The 26,721-nt window shown below is 41.6% G+C and overlaps 1 protein-coding gene across 1 annotated transcript in view; it reads right to left on the minus strand.

Annotated features, from left to right (window-relative positions):
* Positions 1–26,721, minus strand: part of rev3l (REV3 like, DNA directed polymerase zeta catalytic subunit) — a 158,891-nt gene that overhangs the window by 82,360 nt on the left and 49,810 nt on the right. The window contains exons 2-7 of the mRNA XM_052024197.1: positions 21,696–21,885; positions 19,264–19,338; positions 16,446–16,606; positions 7,326–7,506; positions 4,587–4,681; positions 4,179–4,283 (exon numbers count right to left, since the gene is read on the minus strand). Coding sequence (XP_051880157.1) covers positions 4,179–4,283; positions 4,587–4,681; positions 7,326–7,506; positions 16,446–16,606; positions 19,264–19,338; positions 21,696–21,885 — 807 coding nt within the window. The remainder of the gene's footprint in view (positions 1–4,178; positions 4,284–4,586; positions 4,682–7,325; positions 7,507–16,445; positions 16,607–19,263; positions 19,339–21,695; positions 21,886–26,721) is intronic.

The following is a 26,721-nucleotide window of genomic DNA, read 5'->3' on the forward strand; positions in this document are numbered from 1 at the left end:
CTTTGACAATGAGGGCTCCAAAGACTCTCAAACCTCTGGGAGAGATATTTCACCTTATCTGCATCTTAAATGGCAATCTGCATTTTTAAATATGACTCCGTGTCTTAGATACTCCCATAAGAGGAAACATCCTCTCCACATCCACCCTATCAAGATCCTCCTCACTTTCTGAACTCCAGCAGATACAAATATGGCCTGCTGAACCTTCCCTCAAGATAGGCTGCCTATTCCAGGTACTAAACCTTCTCTGAACTCCATTAGCATCCTTCCCTAAAAAAAGGAGACCAATACTGTATACAGTATTCCAGGTGTGGTCTCTATATAACTGAAGCATAATCTTTTGTATTCAATTCCCTCCAATGTTCTGTCAAGAGTAATAGAGCACAGAAGTAGACCCTTCAGCCCACCAGGCCCATGCCGATCATACCCACCTACAATAATCCCACTTACCAGAACTTGGCCCATAGCCTTCTATGCTTGGTGATTCAACTACTCATCTAGATAATTCTTAAATGGTATGAGAGGACCCAGCTCCACCGCCTAGTCATTCCAGATTGCAACAACCCTCTGGGTGAAAAAAAAACTGAACCCCCAAATCTCCTCTAAACCTCCTACCCTAAACCTGTGCTCTGGTTGCCACGCTATAGGAAGGATGTGATTAAGCTAGAGAGGTTGCAGAAAGCTTCACAGGAATGCTGACTGGATTGGAGGGTTTGATTTACAAGGAGAGACTGGATAGGCTGGTACTGTTTTCCCCAGAGCCAAGGAAGCTGAGGGGTGACCTCATAGAGCTTTATAAAATTATGGTGTGAGGGAGGGTCTAAAACTAGGGAGCATAGCTTAAGGTGAGGGTGGAAAGATTGAAAGGGGATTTGAGGGGCAGGTTTCTCACATGGAGGGTGGTGGCTACATGGAATGAGCTGCCAGAGCAGTTGGTAGAGGCATGCACAATTACAACAATATTGGACAGGTACGTAGAGGGATATAGGTCAAGTACAAGTAAATGGGATTAGCATAGATATGCATCTTGGTCAGCATCGATGAGTTGGGCTGAAGGGCCTGTTTCCATATTGTAAACTCTGTGAATCTATATGACTTTTTTTATTTTTCTTGGCAAAAACCTCTCTTTGTAGTCTCCTTGTGTCCTCTTCACAACTTACTTTTCTCTGTATCGTTGTGTCATCAGCAATTTAGCAACTAAACCTTTGAAGATTTCGTAAGTCATTTTATAATTACAAGTTGAGGCCCAAGAACCAACCCTTGTTGCATACCATGCATTTCATCTTGACAATTAGATAAAGACCTATTTATTCCTACTCTGCTTCCTGTTAGCCAACCAGTCTTCTACCCACTCCAATACAGCCTACACCATGGGTACATCTGCAGTAACCTTTAGACATAGACGTAGAAAAGTACAGCACAGGAACAGGCCTTTCAGTCTGCGCCAACCATGATGTCACTCTAAACTAATCCCATCTGCCTGCACAAGGTCCATATCTCTCTATTCCCTGTCTGTTCACGTGTTTACCTAAAAGCTTCTTAAACATTACTATCATATGTGCATTTTATCAAATGCCTTCTTGAAATCCAAGTACAGCATACTCATCAGTTCCCCTTTCTTCACAGCACATTACTTTGTCAAAGGACTCCTACAAATTGGCCAAACGTGATTTCCCTTTCACAAAACCATTATGACTTTGCTCATTTATTTCATTCTTTTTTTAAAGTGCTTGCTATAATGCCTTCAATAATAGCTTCTAACTTTTTCAATATGAAAATTGTTAAGCTACCTTGCTTGTTGTTTCCCATTTTCTGTTCCTCTCCCTCTAATGACAGTCCTTAACATCTGGACAGCATGTGAGTAAGAGTTGTACTATGGAAATCTGATAAAATTAAGATGAATGTGAACAAAGAAAAACTCAACTGATTGGTGTCATATGTCTGCTGGTTGCCAATCATCTCAGCCCCAAATCAGTGAATTTTCTTAGGGCAGTGTCTCAAGCTTCTTAGGGTGGTGTCTCATGCTTCTTTGCAATGTTCCACTGGAAGGTCAGGTTTGGGGAAGTTTTCTGAACATTCCAGTGGAAGATTTGTAACCTCTAACATAACAAAGCAGATTATGCCCAATTGAAGCAGGGTTCAAACCTTAGTCATGCTTGGGCTGACAAATGGTAAGTAAAACTCACAGCATTGAATTGTCAGTCATTGACACCTGCAACAAGTGAAAATCTAACTACCTTGTCTACACTTATACACAGCTAAGTGCTACCCCATAGAGCAGAGACACCTAATAGCATTTCTTCAAAGACTTGGTGGACTGGGTTCAAAAATGACTTGGCCATAGAAGATAGAGGGTAGTGACGGAGGTCTGTGAACAGTGGCGTTCCGCAGGGATCAGTGCTGGGATTTGACTTGGACAAAAATTCAGATGGGCTGCCTAGTAAGGTTGCAGACCACATAAAAATTGGAAGAGCTGTGGGTAGGGAGGAAGGCTGTTGAAGGATGCGTTACGATATTGAGGAGTTGGAAATAAGGGCAGAGAAATGGCAGATGGAGTCTAATCTGGACAAATTGCACTTTGGGAGGTCAAATACAAGAGGAAAGCATACAGTTAATGGCACATCCCATAGGAGCACTTATGTACAGAGGAATCTTGGGGTGCAAGTCCATAGCTCCCTGAAAGTAGCAACACAAATCGACAGGGTGGTAAAGGTGGTGTAAGCCATGCTAGCCTTCATCAGTCAGGGCATCAGTCAGGGCATCAGTATTAAAGTTGGCAAGTCATGTTGCAGTTGTATAAAACTTCTGTTAAGTCACGTTTGGAGTACTCTGTGCAGTCCTGGTCACCTCATTACAGGAAGTAAATGGAAGCTTTGGAGAGGGTGCAGAAGAGGTTCATTAGGACATTGCCTGAATTGTAGAGTATTAGCTATAAGGAGGGATTGGAATAAACTTGGGTTGTTTTCTCTGGAGCATCAAATGCTCACGGCCCTGAATGATGAAGGCTAGCATTGCCGTACTCCGCCTTTTCATAGTATATAAAATCATGAGAGGCGTAGATAGTTAGATTCTTTCTCCCCCAGGGCAGAAAATCAAATATTAAAGGGCATAGCTTTAAGGTGAGAGGTGAAAAGTTCAAAAGGAGATTAATGAGGCAACTTTTTTTGTTAAACAAAGAGAGTGGTACGTGCCTGGAACGTGCTACCGAGGGAGGTGGTGGAAAGATATGATAGCAATGTTTGAGAGGCATTTAGACAGGAACATGAACACGGGCAGGGACTGAAGCGATATAGACGTGTGCAGGCAGAAGTGTAGTTTAAATCAGCATCATAGTCAACACAGACATCATAGGCCAAAGGGCCTGTTCCTGTGCTGTAATATTCTATGTTCCAGTCCAAACACAGACAGGTTTGTACCCACCCCCACTGTACTTCAAAAATGACATCCACTTAGGCTGTGTGCTTCTGTGTTGGGAATCTAGCATGGGCCCTAGCTCCATTTACTCAAGGGGTGGGGGTGGGTTGAGGGGCAAGTGTCAGTATCAACCAGATTAACCAGACCAGCCAAATCCATTATATGGGCTGGGCAATGTGGTTTGCCTTGCAAATAATTCTCCACCTTTTGACATATATTTATACACTATCTAAATTTAAACAAAAGTGCTTGCCTTGCAGATTATTTCATGATGCCCATTCAGACTTTCCTGCTGCTCATCCCAAATCCTCCTTTTTAAAATCACTACCATTGGCTGTTGTGCCTTCAGCTGCTAAGACCCTCTATAATCTTCCCCACCTCCAATTCATTTTCCTCCTTAATGGCACTGCTTAAAACCTCTGCCCAAACCTTACAACATCCAGCCTCATCTCTCATGGTTCAACATCAAAGTTTTGCTTGCCAACACAATAAAGCACCTTGCAACCTTTCACTACATTAACAAAGTTTATTAACCGTTGTGCAACATAAAATCTTAACCTAACTTGTGAATAACCCAATTAGTTCTTGGAGCACAACAGGTGGAAACCAGTAGAGGAAGAAGTGAGAATTGAATGCTCTAGGGTACATTGATTAAGTTATGCTTTTGAACTTTGTTCTTGCGCTTCATTTAAAGATTCAATTTATGAGGTAGGTTTGGGATTTTCTTATTCTTGTACAAGATACTGAATGTTTAGTGTAGTTACCTGGTGAATTAGATGATTCAATTTGTGAGGACATGTTGTTTTCGCGACGTCGCTGTTTTTCATCATCCCATATGGCCTGCAAACCAGGGTTTCTACCAACCTGAGCTAAACAAACAGAAAAGGAAAGTCAGCACTTCTTTCCAAAAGCCATTGACTAAACAACACTACCAATTCAAAACATGTACACAACCCAAATTACAAAACTGACTGAATTCAATTTTTAAAACTTAACCAAGTAGTTGTGATGCTCATCAATTGCAAAGTTCATGAAGACATTTCCACATACCATTTAACATGGCCACACCACAACAAATAGGTTAAAAAAATGTAATTCCATTTTTCAGAAGCACATTTCTGCATTAAAACATTGTAGAGAGTAAGAAGAGAGCTGTAGGCAAACAAAAATACCTTCAATTTCAGCGCGATTTAGTATGTCAGCTGCAACTGCATCCACTTCAAGCTCACAGGTGCTCTGTCGATCGATATCCTCAAGAACTAAAGAACTGCAGATAACCAATAGACCTTATGATCAAGCTGAACAAAACATCTTCAAATAGATCATAAACTACTTAATATACTGGCTGTTCAATACCAAAGAGGTACAGCACGAAGATAAACTGGATAAAAATGAATGCCAGATTTCAAATTCCGAAATCAACATTACAGCAGATCAACTTGCATTGGAAGCTATGAACATTTTAATGAGCTAACTGTATTTAGTATATTAAAAAGTAGAATTTTTTTTCCATTAGCTGGGCAAAATATTGAAATATATTCTCCTACAATCTCCATAGGTATACAACAGTACAATTTCAAGAAGTTTTCCCTGAAGGACATGTATGCCTGGTCAATCAAAATTGTAAGTTTAAAAAAAAATCTCTAGTCATCACTGCATGTTCCCCATTTAAAGGTACCATACATCTATAATCACCAATTCTGTCCCAGTTACAGAGTCAGCAGATCTGAACTGAGACATCACCTTTAATCCTTTAAGAGACTGCACATGCTGGAATCTGGAGAAAAAAAACAAACCATTGGAGGAACTCAGCAGGTCAAGCAGCACCTGTGGAGGAAAAGGGATGGTCAATTTTTGGGGTTGAGACCTGCTTGACCCAGAATTCCTCCAGCAGTTTGCTTTTAACCCTTTATTACTGATAAAACAAAATTAGTTTTTCTTTCTCCCATTCCCATCCATACTGTAAACTTCAGAATGGATTTTTCAACACCTCCATTAACTTCACCCATATTGCTGAGTCGGGACATCTGAAAAAAAAACAGGAAAGTCTTGACGCACTCGGCAGATCTAGCAGCATCAGTGAGGAAAGAAACGGAGTTGATATTTCAGGACAAAAACATGGAAAGTTTCAGGCTGCAAAGATGGAGGGGGGTGGAGACAACACAGGTGCTGTCTGTGATGGGGTGCAGACCAAGGCTGTCAAGGTAAAATCAAGAAAAACTGGCAGTTGGACACAGGTAGAACAGGAAAACAAATTGAAACCAAAAAGTACAACTACATCTGTGGAGAAAGAGAGCAAAAAGAGTGACTACTTGAAATTATTAAGTCCTGAGGACTTCAATGTACTCAAAAAGGATGAAGATGAGGTGCTCCAGATATGGATCACTCCAGTTCTGGGTGTTCTTACTTTCCTGTCTCCCTCAAAGTAACTTCCTTGCTGTGACAGTTTTGTTCTGTATGTCAGAGGTGTAATTCTGTAACAGAGTTCAGAACTACCTTCTTCTTCAGCTGTCCCTCAGGATCAAGGATGACCTGCTTCCACTCTGGTCTCATTAGTTTCCTCAGAACCCACATATCCGATGCAGGAACCACAGATTCATCCAGTGATGAGGCAGGAAATGCTTTGATTGGACAGGCAGGTGGATAGTTTGGGAGGTTGTGTGCTTTTTCCACCATTTACACTGGGTTTCTGTGTGTTCCTATTGCATGGCTTCAATGTTCTCAATACCATCCCAAATGCTCCTCTTCCTCTTTGAGCAATTATGGGCCACAGCTTCCCAGGAATCAATGAGGATGGTACACCTCAATGACATTTTGAGCATATTTTCATTGTCCATCTAGTAATCGTCCACAACTGAGCTTGGAATAGAACGTCTGTTTCTGGAGGCTGAAGAGCAGTATGCAATCAATGTGGGATGAGCAATGTAGTTGACAGAGAACAGCTAGAGCCTCAATGCTGGGAATGTTGGCCTAGGAGGATGCTGATGTTGGTTCGCTTATCCTTCTGGTGAATTTCAAGGATTTTGCAGAGACCGTATCAGTGATTCAGAATACCAATATTCTCCACCACAGAAGTATTAATCTTTTCCACAGGACTCTTAAGTTACTTAAAAGATAATTATAGGATAATGGATTTTGAAAACAGATTTGTTTCATTTGTTCAACAGATGCAGAATGCATCACCCAGAATTGGAATGCTTGTGGGATCAGCACCAAGTGTCAGTATACAGAGAAACCGTTACCTATAGCGCTGCTTTTCTGGGAATCTAGCACAAACCCTTGTACTCCCCATTGCTATGCTCTGCTGTGCCAGGAACCTGGCATGAACCCTTGAACTTTGCTGATTTGTCTATGTAACAAATTGCAAGAGAGAGCGCAAGCAAGAGAAGCTTCACCATATAAAACAGGAGAGGATAACAGAGACCACAGGATCTGGGCAACCTGTCGACACATGGAGCAGCTGGTTCCAGTCTCACAGCAATGGCCTGAACTCACCTTGCCAGCCAGGTTGTAGCCCTGAACCCAACATCTCAACACCAAGTAGTTGTCCTACTTACCCTAGCCTCCAAAGCCAACTTATCCACACTGAGCCACAGGTGTTTCTTTGCTGCATGAGTACCAGCAGAGGGCAGGGTTCTGCACCAGATTCCTGACATAGCAGTGCGGAGACCAGGCAGATGCTTTTTTTTAAAGTAGGGGTGTACGTACCTATGATTGCTCAGACTGGCTAAGAGTGCTATAATGAAATCAGCACCCTTGAAGGTAACACTAGGCAGGGTATCAGTGTAGATAGAAACTGGAACACTCCTTTATTTCAGTTAGTATCTGTAATTCGTTTGAAGAGAATTCTAAAACTGACTCTCAAATTTTGGTTGTAAAGGAAAGGAAAGCAGAATATATTTACAGCTAACCTTGGTATGTCCTCTTCCTCCCACCGCACAAAGGAGCAATTCATGGACTTCTCCATTTGTGTTGGTGATCCTTTAGACTTGATGGACAAGGGACTTTTCCATGACTTGCCATTTTCTCTGCTACTTGCATTACACAATTCCGAAATGGGTTTCTCAGGAGAGCCTCTTCCAAGTTGGTCACCTGTGGCAAGAAATATAATCACATTAAAACACATGTTTGACTAAAGCTAAGCACAAGTAATCAATAAGAGCCTATCCCTATTCTGTAGCCCGTACTACTGATGTTCCAAGGTAAAAAATTAGAATTCTGGAAACACTCATCAGGTCAAGCAGTAACTGTTTCTCTTTCCACAGTTAATGTTTCAGATCTGAAACCTTTCATCAGAACTGGGAAGGGGGGGGGGGGGGGGACCAGGTTAGTAGGGTTAGCAGAGAAGATGGGGGAAGACAATGGGTGGAACAAAGGGAATTCCTCTGATAGGGTGCTGATAGCTAACTCTGATAGGTTTCTCTACCAGTACTCTGATATTTTCTGCTGGCACATTAGAGACATTGTTTTAACAGCAAAATAATAGTGGTGGCCTTTTCCTCTAGGAACCTGCTCATGAGAAAAACTGCAGTGCCAAAGTCTCGGTGTAGTTTGTTACATGGCTATGACTTTGAATCATGAGGGCAAGCCGACATTTCACAGAGAAAAAAAAAGTGCAAAAGGCTGAACACCGATTTATAGATATTGCCCCCAAAATGGAAAACAGGTTTATCGTGTGCACTTCATGATTTCAAGGAAGAAAGGATTAGTTCAGTTTGCCGTTTAATGAGCTTGACACAGCATCATGGGCCGAAGGGCCTGTTCCTGTGCTGTATTGCTCTACGTTCTGAGACATAAAAATGCAACAAATCAATTGAACAAGTGCAACTGCATTGTGGAACATAGAAATAATTTCACGTTCACTTAAACCCTGTGGTAAATGGGGAAACAATTTCAACATGGAGTTGAATAAATCTCTCTCTATCATTAAGAAACTGGAGTCTATCCAAGCAGTGTTGGGGATTGAGTTGTAGAGGAATTGGATGTCCATGATGAAAGAGACAATTTTTACCCAGGAAACTAGAAACCAAAGAAATGAAAGGTCCAGGTGCAAGTAGTTAGAGGCTGAACAAGAATAGAGTCAAAATAGGCATGAATAAGTCCTGTGGGACTAGAACAGGCCCAAAGAATGGAGACAAGAGATTGCAGATACTGGGATCTGGAGCAAAAGAAATAGTTGCTGAAGGAACTCAATGAATCAGGTAACATCTATGGAAGCAAAGGGATAGTTGATGTTTTGGATCAAGACCCTGCATCTGGGCTGAGTGTGCAAAGGGGAGAAAGCCAGTATAGAGGGGTGAGGCAGAAGCTGGCAAGCAATAGGTGAATTGAGGTGAGGTGGTATTAATGGACAAATGGTGCCAGGTGGGGGAGGGAGGGGTGGAGACAGTGACAGAGGCTGGGAGGTGATGTCAAGTTATCAAAGGGCTGCAGTTTATGGAATCTGATAAGAAAGAAAGGTGATGAGCGGAACATAGAAGACTACAGCACAGGACAGGCCCCTCAGACCACAATGTCTGTGCTGAACATGATGCCAATTCCAACAACTCCCATATGCCTGCACAGAGTCTATATCCCTCCATTCCCAGCCTGTTCGTGTGCCAGTCTAAATGCCTCCTAAACATTGCTTCTGCTTCAATCCAATCTACTAAACCTCCAGTTGCAAGACATGGTCCACCCTGCACAAAGCCATGCTGACTATCCCTAATAAGTCTCTGCCTTTGCAAATGCAAATAGATGCTACCCCCAAGAACCTTCACCAATAATTTCCCTACTGATATTTGCAAGGCTCACCAGACTATAGTTTCCTGGTTTGTCTTGCTGCCCTTAAACAGAGGAACAACATTGGTTATTGTCCAGTCCTCCGGGACCTTGCCTGTGGCTAAAGAGGATACAGCAATCTCTGTGAAGGCCCCAATCTCCTCTCTTGCCTCTATGACTCTCTCAATAACCTAGGATAGATTGGGCCCTGGAGACTTATCCACCTTAATGCTCTTCAAGAGCCCCAACACTTCTTCCCTCTTGATATCAACATCCCAAGAATATAAGCATACTCCATCCTGATCTTACTATCATCCATGACCTTCTCCTTAGTGAACAGTGATAGGAAGTACTTGTTTAGTCCCTCACCCACTTCCTCTGGCTCCAGGCATAAACTGCCTTCTTTATTTTTGAGTGCTCCTCCTCCTCCCTAGTTACCCTTTTGTTTTTAAATGTATGTACAAAATACCTTGGGATTGTCTTTAATCCTACTCACCAAGGACAGGAGAGAAGTTAAACAGGTTCTTCCTGTTTAACTTCTCTCCTGTTTCCTTCATACTCCAAGGCTTATGTCCAAATTCAGCTTCCTAAACCGTATGCATGCTTCCTTTTCCGTTTTGACTAAATTTGCAAAATCTCATCATCCAAGGTTCCCAAACCTTACCATCCTCATCTTTCTTCCACACAGGAACATGTTGGTCCTGAATTCTGACCAGCTGGCCTTTGAACAACTCCCACATGTTAGATGTGGACTTACCCAATAACAGCTGCTCCCTCCCAATCTACTCTCCCCAGCTCCTGGTATTGGTTTATTATTATTGGTATTGGTTTATTATTGCCACTTGTACTGAGGTACCGTGAAAAACTTGTCTTGCATACCGTTCATACAGATCAATTCATTACACAGTGCATCAAAGTAGTACAGGGTAAAACAATAACAGAATACAAAGTGTCACAGCTACACAGTACAGGTAGACAATAGGATGCAAGGTCATAACAAGGTAGATTGTGAGGTCAAGAGTCCATCTCATCGTATAAGGGAACTGTTCAATAGTCTCGTAACAGCGGGATAGAAGCTGTCCTTGTGCCTGGTGGTATGTGCCCTCAGGCTCCTGTATCTTCTGCCTGATGGGAGAGGGGAGAAGAGAGAACATCCCGGGTGGGTGGGGTCTTTGATTATGCTGGCTGCTTCAGCAAGGCAGTGAAAAGTATAGACAGAGTCAATGGAGGGGAGGTTGGTTTCTGTGATGTGCTGGGCTATGTCCACAACTCTCTGCAGTTTTTTGCAGTCCCAGACAGAGCAGTTGCCATACCAAGCCATGATGCATCGATAAAAGATGGTGAGTGTTAAAGGGGACTTGCCAAATTTCTTTAGCCTCCTGAGGAAGTAGAGGCACTGGTGAGCTTTCTTGGCCACGGCATCTACATGGTTGGACCAGGACAGGCTATTGGTGATGTTCATTCCTATGAACTTGAAGCTCTCAACCCTCTCGACCACAGCACCATTGATGTAGACAGGTGCATGTGCACCACCCCCTTTCCTGAAGTCAATGACCAGCTCTTTTGTTTTGCTGACATTGAAGGAAAGGTTGTTGTCATGACACCATGTCACTTGGCTCTCTATCTCCTTCTTGTACTCTGACTCATTGTTATTTGAGATACAGCCCACTCTGGTGCTATCATCTGCAAACTTGTAGATGGAGTTAGAGCAGAATCTGGCCATTCAGTCATGTGTGTATAGGGAGTAGAGCGATGCAGCCTTGTGGAGCACCAGTGTTAAGAATGATCATGCTGGGGTGTTGCTGCCTATCCTCACTGATTGTGGTCTGTTGGTCAGGAAGTCAACGATCCAGTTGCAGAGGGAGGTGTTGAGTCCCAGGTCTCGGAGTTTGATGATGAGTTTGTTTGGAATTATAGTATTGAAGGCAGAGCTGTAGTCAATAAACAATAGTCTAGTGTAGGGAACACCTGTATTGTCCTCTTTGGTACACAGTCCTCAACACACTTGCTGATAAAGTCTGTGATGGTGGTGACATACTCATCTAGGCTGGCAACTGAGCCTTTGAACATGGGCCAGTTCACCGACTCAAAACAGTCATGTAGAAGCTCATCTATTTCCTCAAACCAGCACTGTATGACTTTCTGCACTGGATCTTCCCCGTTCCAGCTTCTGTTTGTATGCAGGGAGGAAGAGCACAGCCTGGTGGTCTGATTTACCAAAGTGAGGGTGGGGGGTGGCTCAGAAGGAATCTTTGATGGTTGCATAGCAATGGTCAAGGGTGTTTGGGCCCCCGGTGGGACAGGAGATGTGCTGGTATTTTGGTAACACAGTCTTGAGGTTGGCCTGGTTGAAGCCACCTGCAATAATGGAGAGGGCCTCAGGGTATCCTGTTTCAAGGCTGTTGACCACAGAGTATAGTTCATTGAGGCTTCATGTCCGTCTGGGGTAGGATGTAGACTGCCATCAGGATAGCTGAAGTGAACTCCTGTGGCAGGTAGTATGGGCAACACTTCACCAGTAGATATTCCAGGCTGAGTGAGCAGGAGCTCGCCAGGACCTGCTTAATATTGTTGTAATTGGTCTTTCCCCCATTTAGCACTTCACTCTGAGGTTTAGTCTTATTGTTATCCATAACTATCTGAAAATTTACAGAGTTATGATCTCTAGTCCCACAATGCTCTCCCACTGAAACTCTGATAACCCGGCCAGGCTCATTTCTCAACACAAGGTCTAATATGGCCCCCTCCCTGATTGGATTATCTACATACTGTGTCAAAAAACCCTCCTGGACACACCTAACAACTTCTGCTCCATCCAAGCCTCTGGCATTAAGGAAGTCCCAGTCAATGTCAGGGAAGTTAAAGTCACCAGATAAGGAAGGGATGCTGGGCAAAAGGGAACAGCAGCAGAAGGGGAGGGGATAGGGGATTGAATGGGTAGAGTGCAAGGGTGATAGGCATATGGAACCAGGTGGGAGATGGGAAAGAAACTGGGAAACAGGAGACTGGGGAGAAGGGGGTTGGAAAGAAGGGTGTGTGCCAGAGGACCTATGGGGATCATGACAAGAGAGAAAGTAGAGTGGGTGCAGGTTACTGAAAGTGGAGAATTCAATGTCCAAGGCAAGCATGGTAGTGAGGCGGTTAGCATAACGCTACTATAGCGCCTGCGAACCAGGTTCAATTCCGGCCACTGTCTGTAAGGAGTTTGTACGTTCTCCGTGTCTGCGTGGGTTTCTTCCGGGTGCTCCGGTTTCCTCCCACATTCCAAAGACGTACGGGTTAGGAAGTTATGGGCATGTTATGTTGGCGCCGGAAGCATGGCGACACTTGCAGGCTGCCCCTAGAACACGACGCACAAGGTGCATTTCACTCTGTGTTTCGATGTACATACGATTAATAAAGATACCATCATCAAAAAGAATGGGTCTACCAGGATGTACCCGCTTGTGAAACGCAAAGAAGTAATAACAGACGGTGATTGATTAGAGCATATTCATTGCCTTTAGACCAACTGGCTGCAATAAGCAAGCCTTCGCTACCCTCTCTCAAATGGCATCACTACTACTTGTAACACAGACTCTCTCTTTCGGTCTTCACCCTGTATCTGTTCCTTTTGTTCTCTTCGTCCTCCCCACCCAACCACTTCCTTCTCAGAAATTAAAGGATGATTTAAGTTGCAATTTCATCGGTTTGCTGTTTCATCAACCTGAAATGTCAACTTTGTCGCTCTCCCAAATGACCCACTGAGTATTTCCAGCAATGTTTAATTTAGTTGTAGGGGAGGGTTTAAACTGATCTGGCAGGGGGATGGTAACCAGGATGCTAGGTTACAAGATGCTAAGGTGAGGGAGGAAGTGTATAGAAACGAATCCATTGAGGATGGCAAGAAGGACAGGCAGGTGATAAGTCAGGATAATTTACTGAATAATAGAAGTACAACAAATCAGGATGTTAGGATACAGAATGTTAGGATAGGGGATGAGGTCTACAGGAACATGTCTAAGATAGTAGGTAGCGAAGATAGTAAGAAGGATGGACAGGTAGAAAGTCAGGATAATCTGCTGAACAATAGAAGTACAATAAAATCAATAGCAGATACCAGTCTGAACGTACTATATTTAAATGCACGTAGCATCAGGAATAAAGTAGATGACCTAGTGGCACAACTACAGGTTAATAAATATGACATCGTTGCAATCACTGAGTCGTGGCTTCATGATGGATGTGATTGGGAACTGAATGTCAAGGGGTACACAGTGTATAGGAAGGACAGGCGGGTAGGCAGAGGGGGAGGTGTGGCCATGATGGTTAGTAGTGATATAAAATCAATAGAAAGGAAGGACATTGGGTCAGAGGAAGTGGAATCCTTATGGGCGGAGCTAAGAAATAGCAAGGGTAAAAGGACAATAGTAGCAGTCATATATAGGCCCCCTAAACAGCAGTCAGGAAGTGGACCATAAGTTGCAGATTGAGATAGAAAAAGCGTGCCAGAGTGACAATGTGAAGATAATTATGGGGGATTTTAACATGAAGGTGGACTGGGAAATCCAGCAAGGCGGTAGAACTCAGGAGAGTGAGTTTGTGGAATGTCTAAGGGATGTTTCTCTGGAGCAACTTATTGAGGAGCCCACCAGGGGATCGGCTGCTGTGTAGTGAACCCGAGGTGATTAGGGAACTAAAGGTAAAGGAACCACTGGGAACAAGTGATCACAATATGATTGAGTTTAGTTTCAAGTTTGAGAAGGAGAAGCTGATAACTGGTGTATCGATATTTCAGTGGAATAAGGGAAATTACAAAGGTATGAGAGAAGAGTTGGCCCAAATTGATTGGAGGAGTAAGTTAGCTGGAGGGATGGCGGAGGAGAAATGGAAGAAATTTCTACAGGAAATAAGGAAAATGCAGGATAGATATATTCCAAGAAAAAAGGTTTTGAATGGAAAAAAGGCACAGATGTGGATAACGAGGGAGGTGAAGGATAAAATAAAAGCAAAAGGGGCGGCGTACAAAGTAGCAAAAATTAGTGGGAAAACAGAAGATTGGAAAGTTTTTAAAAATCTGCAGAGAGAAACTAAGAAGGTCATTAGGAAAGCAAAGATGAGTTATGAAAGGAAGCTGGCGGACAACATTCGGAAGGATTCTAAGAGCTTTTTTAAATACATAAGGAATAAAAGAGAGACACGGGTTGACATAGGACCAATTGATAATGGTGCAGGAGGTATTATAATGGACGATAGTGAGATGGCAAGGGAATTGAATGAATATTTTGCATCGGTCTTCACCGTGGAGGACATAAGCAATGTGCCGGTTAGTCAGGAGTCTCACGAATTGGAACTGAGTTCAGTTGAGATTACTAGGGAGAAGGTGCTAGGAAAACTAAAGGGGCTTAAGACTGATAAGTCTCCCAGACCGGATGAGGTGCATCCCCGGGTTCTGAAGGAGGTGGCTGTAGAGATAGCGGAGGCATTGGCGATTATTTTCCAGGAATCGATAGATTCTGGCATGGTTCCGGAGGACTGGAGGGTAGCGAATGTAGTTCTGTTGTATAAGAAAGGTGGGAGGCAGCACAAAGGAAATTACAGACCTATTAGTCTGACGTCAGTGGTGGGAAAATTATTGGAATCTATCCTCAAGGAGGAGGTTACCGAATACCTAGAGGCGCAAGGCAAGATTGGACCTAGTCAACATGGTTTTGTGAAGGGGAGGTCCTGTCTGACCAACCTATTGGAGTTTTTTGAAGAAATCACAGGTAGGGTGGATAAGGGAGAGGCGGTAGACATTGTGTATTTAGACTTTCAAAAGGCCTTCGATAAGGTGCCTCACAAGAGACTGATTAATAAGATGAGAGGTCATGGAATTATGGGTAGGATAGCAGAATGGGTGGAGCAGTGGCTGGTTGGCAGGAAGCAAAGGGTGGAAATAAAAGGATCTCGTTCTGGTTGGTTACCGGTTACTAGTGGTGTGCCGCAGGGGTCGGTGTTGGGGCCGCTCCTTTTTACCTTGTACATCAATGATTTGGATGATGGAATAAATGGTTGTGTGGCTAAGTTTGCGGATGACACCAAGATAAGTGGAGGAGTAGGGAGCATAGAGGAAATAGAAAGGATGCAGAGGGACCTAGACAGTTTAGGAGAATGGGCAAGGAAATGGCAGATGAGATTCAATGTTGAGAAATGTGCAGTTGTACACTTTGGAAGCAGAAATAAGCGGGTAGATTATTACCTAGAAGGAGAGAAGATTGAAAGTACGGTAGTACAAAGGGACTTGGGGGTACTCGTACAAGATACCTTAAAAGTTAACCACCAGGTTGGATCGGTAGTTAAGAAAGCGAATGCTATGTTGGCATTCATCTCAAGAGGTATAGTGTATAAAAGTAAGGAAGTGTTGATGAGGCTCTACGGGGCACTAGTGAGGCCTCATTTGGAATACTGTGCGCAGTTTTGGGCCCCACATCTTAGGAAGGATGTGCTGACGTTGGAGAGGGTTCAGAGGAGATTTACGAGAATGATTCCGGGAATGAAAGGGCTTACGTATGATGAGCGTTTGTCGGCTCTTGGACTGTACTCACTGGAGTACAGAAGGATGAGAGGGGACCTCGTAGCGACATTTAAAATGTTGACAGGAAAGGATAGAGTAGATGTGGCTAGGCTGTTTCCCTTGGTGGGCGAGTCCAGGACCAGAGGGCACAATCTTAGAATTAGAGGGTACAGTTTCAAGACAGAGATGAGGAGAAATTTCTTTACCCAGAGGGTGGTGAAATTGTGGAACTCCTTGCCACGCACAGCAGTGGAGGCCAGATCAGTGGGGGTGTTCAAGGAGGAGATAGACAGATATCTAAATAGTCAGGGTATCAAGGGATATGGGGATAAGGCTGGAAAATGGGATTAGAATAGTTTTTTTTTCCCCACCCCATTTCTTTTTCCCTTTTCCTTGGAGCAGACTCGATGGGCCGAATGGCCTGCTTTTGCTCCCTTCTCTTGTGATCTTGTGAATTTCTGTTTTCAATCGCAGATTGGACTGAAATAGATCAGTACAAAAACTACTCAGCAGCTTTCAAAGTACAGTATGTTCCATCTCATATACTTGTATACCCAAATCTGTAAATGCATGCACAAGCAGCTTTAACTTATTTCATTGTATCTGGACCATACTTTCCCTTCTAATGGGAAGTACATTAGTCAGAACGACCCAAGTTCATCAGTGACCATTCATTGTATTTTAAAATCTCCCATGCTTATCCTTGAACATTTTTCTAAATGCTATCGCAACTTACTTTTCCTTCTGGTTTTTCTGAATTTTACTGCTGCAAGGTGAATAAGGTTCATTCCATACAGATTATGGTCAATGAAGAGTTGCAGGAGATAGGGTAAGTGAGCTTCATATGGTTGGTAGGATTTGTTCATAACAGCTCCTCCTTGCAACAACTCACAGACTCTAAGAAGCCAAACAAAACAAAAAGAAACATCGTCTTTAATTGCAAACTGATCAACATGCACTTAGAATCTCCTGATACTGGTTGTTGACACTGCAAGTTCTACTGCATCTCACTTCTTATAAATAATGAACCCTTTATATCAAGAAAAAATAATGTACATCAATCCAGTCAAACACATTTCCCCCCCCCGCCCCCCCAATCCCCATCAACTTAAAAACACCAAAATATTTACATAGAGGGTGTTTACCTGGTCATTGAGTTTCCCACATAATTTAAACTACTACTTTATCGGATTAGAACTGCCATAACCAAATTAATACAGTTGTGCAAACTTAAAAAAAGTAGCTCACACCCATTTTGTACAAGATCCTCAAACCAGAGATGACAAGTTCACTGGGCATCTATCTGGACTAGTTCTAAAGATCTAATCAAGTCATCACCTATTGGTTTCAGTTGCAGCATTAGGTAATGTCAAGTCAGCCTTGGTTCTGTCAACTCTGAAAATATTAAAAAATACCCAGAAATAATTTAAAGAGTTCACCACTTCTGCAATTCTCATACATCAACTCTTACCCAAGAAAAAGTTAATTGAAGGTGCATTTTTCAGGAAGCTGAGAAATTTTAAAGCATTCTGAATGCATTGATTAAAACTGCTGTGGATATCACTGAGGGAAAAAGAAGTTCTGGGGGTATATTAATTAAAATATTTTAAAAATGGGCAAGGTATAGAAAAATGTAATCAAACCTCCAAGCTTTCCAACAAGGATAAACTAGAGAACCAAGGTTCTTTTATTACAAGAGATATGGAGATTTGATCTAAGACTTTCTGGCTCCCACAGATCATACAAATGCAGTCACATCTAAAATTAGAGGTCATCTTTTTTGCGTCTCTATTTAAACCTCTCCAATCATGGTTCATCACTGCCACAAAGCAAGGCAATTCTGGAACTTTTGCATCAGGTTTCTCCATTGCCTGCAATCTTTGACAGCTCTCCACATCATCCTCCAACGCCTATTCTCCAATGTCCAGTGCTCTCACTTAGTTCCATTCTTATCTACCCCACCAAGGTCATGTGAACTTACTTTTGTCTCTCTTCCCACTACCACATCATAATCTGTAAAGGTTCAAAATTTCCCTCTGTAGACACTTTGTTCACCAAGCACCCGTGCCTGCTAATCTATCTTAAATCACAGTTACTAAAAATTCTCACCATCACATTCAACTCTCTCGATGACTCATTCCTCGCCTTTAATGCTCTCCAGCTTTATCACCTGTGACTATGGCACACTGGCACTCTTCACCCTTGTCCATCTGCTACAGATTTTGGCAGCTGGCCAAACCATTTTTCAATAGCTATCCATTCATTCAATCATTGACAAGCCCACACCTCATTCTACTTTTGCCTAACAGGTCAAAGAAATCTGCAATCCCTTACTATTGCTCCATCATTATTTCTGGAGTTCCCCAAGATAATCACTCTCTGTTTACTTTTTCTTTAAAAAGAGTCTTCTTCCACATCTCTAGCCATGATTTCTGCATTAATCCAACTTCGGTTTTGTGCATTCCCGTATTCTGCCTTATCATTGGCACCTATGCCTTCAGTAGAATTGACCTCCCTTAAACTTCTGCCTATCCACTACTACTCCCTCAAAATGCTCATTAAAACCTATTACTTCGATCACATAGCTACATATCCTGGTAACTCCCTGTCAATCTTTGACTCACTACAGTCTGTCAAAGAACCACAGAACATTTTGTCCACATGGAGGGGTGCTGGAAATTGTTTATGCATTCAGAATTAACAATTCTGATGAAATGCACTGTCTCCATCTGTCAGTCATTAACTGCAGGACATATAATAAAAAAAAGGGAGAAGTCAGCAGAATTTATTCTTAAAACTTGAGAAAGTCCTAAATTTCAATATTTAAGACTTATAATTCTAATATTTGTAACCAAAAATTAAATGAATGGGAAAGAACAGACTTGGCCAGTAAATTAAAACAAATGACAATAAACGAAGTGGCTTTCCCCTATACTGTATGTTAAGTTCAAAATCATGTAGACTAAGTTGTTCTGCTTTCACATTACGACTCAGCAACATGATAATTGGAAAATAATTCTACTTGCTAAATCAAGATATTCTCAGCAGTTAGAGATTATGGAAGCAGAAGCAAAAAGATGAATCTAGACTTTCAAACATCATGCAAAATGACTTTTAAAGAAAATTAATACTGAAGTATGGCTCAAGAATTTTTAAAAACAGCACAACCTTGATCTCAGCCAAATTTCAATCTCCCAATAAGAATTAGGAATTACACTTGATTAAAGTTTTTTTTAAAAAATACAGAAATGACATAAATCACTAATAATAAGCATATATCATATCTACAAAGGACAACTTCCTTATAATCTTTAAATTCTTAAACTGGGGTACTTGATTCTTTTAAAACCAGGATTAGAAGAATATAAATTGTAAAAATAGCAAAGTAGTGAGTAAAATACTAGGCTTCAGAAGGAAGTGAGTTATGCCGGATTCTTCAACCACCATTACTGTGCTCATTGTGGAAGGAGCTGAAACCAAGTTCACTGTTCATAGTAATTGAAATTCAATGTGCATACTAAAAACCTAGTTAAAACATTACTGTGCCACTGTACCTTTTAACCATCAAAGGATTGTATAGGTAAATCTTCATGAATTGCTTTTCTTTCTCATGAAAACCATAGAAAGGCCTGGAACAAAACAATGCAATTTTAATCACTTTAAACGAAATGGCGTGCATGACGCCCATTAGATTTTTTGAGGGGTTAGAGAAGAGAAAGAGAAAAAGATAAAAAATGGGGACAAAGGGAAAATTAGAAAAATAACCTAGCCAGTAAAATGTTTTAACATGATATAAAATGGCCTTCTAAATCTGCAAAGTCTACTACATAAATAGATTGCACTCCAACTTACTTTAAAATTGCAAATGGAACATTATGGTTTAACACATCAGAAAACAAAATACTTAATGGAATTTTAGCCCATAAAAAAAACTTCTTGCTTTGTATCAGAAGAATTAAATTTCAACCTTAACCACGAGGACATAAAAGCAACTGAAATTCTTTGGTCAGTATTTTTAAAGAAAGTTAGCCCACAAACTGCAACTCTCAAAAGCAAGCAGAGATAAAACACTTCCAAAATAGCTTTATAAACTACAATAAAACAACTCTTTAACATACATCACCTGAGCTCCCAGTTTAGTTACATGTGTTCTACAGTAGGTCTCTGTCTATAAAAATGCTTACCCAACTTATTTCCAATTATATATTCAACTTGTCCCAATGCTTAATGGCACTGTTCTCACATTAGCTACTGTTTCCCTTTCAAAATAAGCATTACCAGCCACTCGCTGGACTCCCTTTCCTCTCCATTATCCCAAATCCATACATCTTTTTTCATCATCCCCCAATTAATTACATTATTTCTTTTGGGCTGATGATTTTAACAGTCACCTTCTTTGAATCGTTTGACAACTACACCATCCTCTTCTTCCCTCTTAGTAGGACAATCTTGGTAAATTGCATTCTTATCTATCCAATCAAAGCTAAAGCAACATTGTGCTTGTGCAATGTTACCTGCTTGAGCCCCTGAAGGAGCTTGCTTAGAATCCCTCTTTAGGCTTGCCATGGCAACATGGATGTTGATCTATTTTCCCCACCAACTTTTCACTGCCTCTCTTGTGGCACATTTGTTCTTCCAGCAACATGTCAGTGACATGTCAGGAATTTAAAAAATGCAACCATTTTCATTCCCCTTCAGCTCTTGTTCAAGACCAGGCAGAAACCGACCCTCTGCTAATGATGGGGGCTGATATTTCATTTCAGCACCAAAGAAGAGCTGCACTGGCCGGGTTGGCAACTGTTGGACAAGCATTTACATGAAACTTATTTATCCTCAGACAGAAATAGAATGCCACCATTTGAAGTGGAATTGATTTAACCCATATAGCAAAATTTCTCTCAGAAAATTTGGCATCACCATAAATATCATCATGACTGCAATGGCAGGATTTAGGATGTCCCAAAATCACGAATCTATACAAATCCAAATTCTTTCTTATCATATAAGCCTCTCTTGGTTATTAACCTTTTGCCCACAAACCAGATCATTCAAAAACCTGCTGCCTAAATCCTACACCTGGTCCTACTGCTGCCCAAATCCTATTTAAATTCCATTATTTGTTTGCTTCTTATAATCTCTACCCACATTCAGCACTCCATTCCCCACCACCAGAGCTTTTGCCTCCTCCAATTAGCCTCTCGTGCACATCCTCCCTGACCCACCCCACCAGTGACAATTGCCTTCACTAGTCTAAATTCTACAATGGAAATTTCTCACTAGGCCTCCTCACTCCACCTCCTCATTAAAAAGACAGCACTCCCAATTAAGCTTCAGTCACCTTTCAGATTACCTCCTCTTTTTGTTTAGTGCCCACATTTTGTTTCCACATGCTTCTCAAAAGTTTTAAATAGTTACTTCAGTTGAATATTAATTCCTTGGAGGCAAGACAATTGCTATGAATTGAAGCCTGCCAAAAGTTGAAGTGACATTTGTTACTGTTCTGTGGGTGGCAATGAGAATCTTATTTTCAAGGTGATAAAGCTTAAGCATCTTTGTGGGAACTGCCTTCTTAAACTTTCCCTATTGTGGTCCCCCACAAATATATCCACACCCCCCCCCTAGTTAATTACTGACTATAAATCTCACCTCCAGCCTTTGTATTTGACAAGAAATGACTGTGAGCACTTTGCAACACACTGCAAACACACAGCACCCTAAAAGCATGATTTCTGCCCACCCCAAACTGCTTGGACACTGCTCTTGGACTAGCATGTAACCTGCAAAAGTTGCATGTATACTGTGGCTTAAAAATTACATTTTGAAATTTAAAAATACTACACATTAATGTAGGCAGAACTTCATTACTGATTTTTACCAAAAGGCTGAGAGAAGTACTTACTTTAAGATATGAGCATTCCTTAACATTCCCACTCCATCAAGACTAAGAATTCACAATACCTACTGTTAAAGATAAATAACTACTTACATTCCAGATACAAGTGACACCCTGAATACATGCTGGACACTGGAAGAAGGATTGCCTAAAGATACATTTAGTGCTCGGTCGATACTGAAAGCCAACTGACGAAGATGCCGTTCTGGTTGTTGTTCACAGCCATCGTACGGAACATAAAAGTATGGAAACGTGCCATGCAAATGGAGACAAGTCTTCTGACCTAAGAACATAAAGGAAATAGAATACATGGTAAATTGTAATTAAAATACAAAATTCAGTCTGATCTCTAGTGGAAAACAAATTATGCTCAGTACTCAAATATCATTTGGCATAATATATTAGTGTGAAACATTAGAATATTCACCATATTGAGTTAGAATAAAGCCATTTCCTTTCAATCAAGGAAGTGCCTTTGCTTTACTAGTTGTATCCCTTGGTCCCATTCAAGCTTCCACACTACATCCACAGTCATAAAAACAGAAAATGTTGGAAAAACTCAACAGGTCAGACAGCATCTGTGGAAAGAGGAACAATTACTGTTTCTAGTCTGAGAGCCTCTGTTGAAACTGAGAAAGGAAAAACAAGTTAGCCTAACAGCAGAGAAGGTGTAGGAGGGTGATGGGTAGAACAAGGGAAATTTCTCTGACTGGGTGAAATTATGGGGCAGTTTAAGTAAGATTAAGCTTCTTTGTGTTATGTGTTGCTAATGTTGTATAATCTGTTTAATCATGCTCTAAATCTGCAGATTATATAAAAAAAATTAATTAAAAAAAGGCATGGCAGGCAAAAAGAAGGAACACCTTACAAAATGTTGGAGGTGACCTGCTGAGTTCCTCCAGCATTTTGTGAGTGTTGCTCCAGATTCCAACATCTGCAGAATTACTTGTGTAACAAGTTATCTAAAGTTGGAGAATTTGATATCAAATCCTGCAGGCTGCAACGCACCCAGATGGAAGACTAGTTAATTCTTCCTCAAACTTGCATTGGGGGCTAGTTTAAACAGTGCGGGAGGCTAGAGAAGTCAGAGCCCTTACTGCTTCTATATCCCACACTTCTATTTTCACCCATTCTCCTCCTTTACAGAACAAAATCAGAATTCCGCTGTTCCTTAACTTCCGCTCCACCAGCCTCTGCATTAAATGGATCAACTTTTGCAATTTCCATCAACTCCAACAAGATTCCACCACCAGACACATGTTCCCCACTCTTGCCTTTTCAGCATTCTGAAGGGATTCTTCTCTTTGCAACTCCTTGGTCCACTCTTCCGTCCCCACCTACCACTTCCCATCGCATGGCACTTTCCTATGCAACCATAGGATAGATGTCGCCCCTAATTTCACCACTGCCCTTCCCACCTTCCAGGTACGCAAACAGTCTTTCAAGCAGCATCTGTAGGAGGAAAGGAACTGTCAACATTTTGGGTCGAAACCCTGCATCAGGAAAGATGCACCCTTTTTGTACCCTCCAGCAGAATGCTTGTTGCTTCAGATTCCAGCATCTTGAGTCTCCATGCACACCCATACAGTCTTTCCAGGTGAAGCAGCGATTCACTTACACTTCTTCCAATCTAGCGTACAGCATTTAGTGTTCACAATGTGACCTCCTCTACAGTGGAAAAACCAAACACAGATGGAATGATCACTTTGTGGAGGACTTACTCTGCAGAGGCAACCCTGAGCTCCTGGTTGCCTGCCATTTTAATTCACTGTCCCACTCCCACCCTTATCTCTGGCTTACAATGAAGTCCAATGCAAACTCATGGAACAACATCTCATCTTCCCTCTGAACAGACAGCAGCCTGCCTGCAGGTCTCAATATCAAATTTTCCAACTTTAGATAATTCATTCTTTCTGCTCTGCCTGCCATCCTGTTTTTCTTTTCCAATTTTCTATATAGTCAGCTTATACAACACATATTATACAACACATTACACAGACAAAGAAGCTTAATCTTAACTGCCTCATTATTTCACCCAGAGAAATTCCCTTTGTTCCACCCCATTACCCTCCCATCACCTCCACTGCTATCTATCCTGGTCCAATCACATAGATGCCATGGCCAAGACAGCACACCAGTGCCTTTATTTCCTCAAAAGGCTAAAGAAATTTGGCATGTCCCCATTCACCTTTACCAATTTTTATAGATGCACCACAGAAAGCATCCTATCCAGATACATCATGGCTTGATATGGCAACTGCTCTGCCTGAGACTGCAAGAAACTGCAGAGAATTGTGGACACAGCTCAACACATCACAAAAAGCAGCCTCCCCTCCATGGACTTTGTCTATACTTCTTGTTGCCTTGGTTAAGCAGCCAACATAACCAAAGAACTCACTAGACAGGTGACAATAATAAACCAATTTACCAATCTAGGCTAACTTGTTTCTTCCTTTCTCAGTCCTGAAAAAGGGTCTGGGACCCAAAACATTCAGATTTCCAGCAGTTTTTGTTTATTTACACTTGTGTTCAACTTGAGCTAAATCTAAGGAGATAAACCAGACCATTCCACTGAGATCTCTGGGAAGCACTGGCAGTTAGCACTGCCCACAGATATACAGCAGATAGGAAGTATACAAGCCAGTTTCTAGATGCTGTGGAGTTGCATACCACATTCCTACCAAAAAGCCAAGTTGAGTCCTCTCATAAATGCAATTTAAATTTGTCTCCAAAAATTTACAGCAGCTATTCAAGTTTGTGCAAAGTTATATTCATTAGAGTTATACATAAGCCTGATGCAGTGGTGACAGGGTAGTGAAAAAGGCGTGTGGCATGCTTGCCTTCATCAGATGGGGAACTGAGTGCAAGAGTTGGGACATCATATTACAGCTATACAAGATGTTGGTGAGACTGCATCTAGAATATTCTGTGCAGTTCTGGTGGCATACTATAGGAAGGATATGATTAAGCTAGGGAGGGTGCAGAAAAGATTCACAAAAATGTTGCCGTGACTGGAGGCTTAGGTTATGAGGAGAGACTGGATAGGCTGCGACTGTTCCCCTGGAGTGAATGAGGCAAAGGGGTGACAGAAATCATAAGATCGATTGTCAAAAATCATTTGACTAAAATCATAAGACCGACTGTCACAGTTCTTTTCCCAGGGTAGTGGAGTCTTAAACTAGAAGGCATAGGTTTAAGATGAGAGAGGAAACATTTAAAGGGGACCCAAGAGACAACTATTTCCACACAGAGGGTGGTGGGTATATGGGATGAACTGCCAGAGGAAGTGGTAAAGGTGGGTACTATTACAACATTTAAAAGACATTTGGCTAGGCACTTGGATCGGAAAGGTTTAGAGGGATAGGAGTCAAATACAGGCAAATGGAACCAGCTCAGGAAGACACCTTGGTTGGCAAGGACGAGTTAGCCAGAAGGGCCCGTTTCCCTGCTGTACAACTCTATGACTCTGATTACATACGTCAAGCAATCATTACATGCAGCAACCACTAATTAATTTTATAAAACTGTTGGATACAGTATCTCACTCTCTTTCCCTCTCCCCCTCCAAGCCCCAGCTTTTTCAATCTTCACTATGGCTATTTGCTTACCCCAGTGACTTGCACATTGCACTATTTGACTAAACTCTGTGTAAATGACACTAAAGGTTAAGTACAGCCAGAGCGATAAAAGTTTCATTGTGCTACCAAATGTACCGACATCTACATCTAAGAATATTTGCTACCTTACTTATCCCCTGAAGGGATAGTACACTTTTTCTTTTGCAATTCTGTTTGCCACCAAAAGCATTATCTTGCCTTATGAGCTGGTTCCTGCAGAGTCAAGCAATAGCGCACTCTGACCAAACTCAAAATCTTTCATCTCCCCCAAATATCTTAAGCACACATTAGAACCATGTCAATCAGGAGTCACCTTCCTGTTTAGAAAGCTGTGACCTCTCATTTTAAGAGGCAGAAAGCTGTGGGTTTAACTCCAAAAGGGCACACAAGCATAAAAATTCTTGATGACGCTAGCACTGGGGAATTTTCCACTTGTTGGAGTTGATCACTTTTGATTGAGATGTTAAATCTCTTCAGACAAAGAGTACCCAGGGTACAATTCTATAAGTAGAGGAACTATCCTTAGCATCCTATTCAATGTTTATCCCTCATCCAACATTACAAATAAAGAGAGTTAGATACATAAAAGGAGTCCTCGCATTTACTTTTTGAAAGACTCACAATCCTCAAGGCAACCCCTTATTTTTAAACACTGGCACCAATTCTAGATTGGCCTAGAGGAAACATCTTCTCCACATCCATCCTTCTTAGGCCCCCCAGAATCTCCTATGCTTCAAAAAAAAGTCTCCTCTCACTCTTGTAAATTCCAACTGTACAAACCTGGCCTATCCAACAATTCCTCATAAAACACCCACCCATGAACTAATACAGCAAATCTCCTCTGAACTGCTTTTAGTGTATTCACATCCCTCCCTAAATAGGGAGATCAATACTGTGCAGAGTACTGCACATGGAGTCTCACCAGTGCCTTAGATGAGGCAACCAAAACAGGCACAGTGCCACATACAACTGTACAGATCATAATGAATGTTATTAGCTTACTGAAGTAGTCTGGCAAAATGCTACAAATAAATTTCTCTCAAAACAGAAGCCCAAGTATAAATGCTGCCATAAAATGCCAACAAAACAACACCCCAATTTGTGAGAATTTAGGTATAGTTAAAATACAAGTAAGCAATTTCACATTGAAGCTAATTTCTACATTCTTACCACATGGCAACACTACTAAACTGTGAAAACTTTTGTTGGGGATGAAGCAATGGAAGTTTATAAAAAGTATAATTAAAGCTTGTGGGGAAATACATACACTTGGATATAGGGGACAATCAACATCTCTAGGAAAATAAGTTATGTCCAACATTTGCTTTGCTGCAGTTTCTACTTTAGTTATAGACAACATCAAGGAAGATTGAAATGGCTCAGTTTAGATTTGCTATCTTATGTAAAATTTGGTGAATACATGGGTGATTACCCAAAATAGCCATACAATTCTTCAATTGATTTAAACACCCAAAAGCAAATGTTAGACATAACTTATTTTC

This window comes from Pristis pectinata, chromosome 10, assembly GCF_009764475.1.
Source record: "Pristis pectinata isolate sPriPec2 chromosome 10, sPriPec2.1.pri, whole genome shotgun sequence".
NCBI lineage: Eukaryota > Metazoa > Chordata > Chondrichthyes > Rhinopristiformes > Pristidae > Pristis > Pristis pectinata.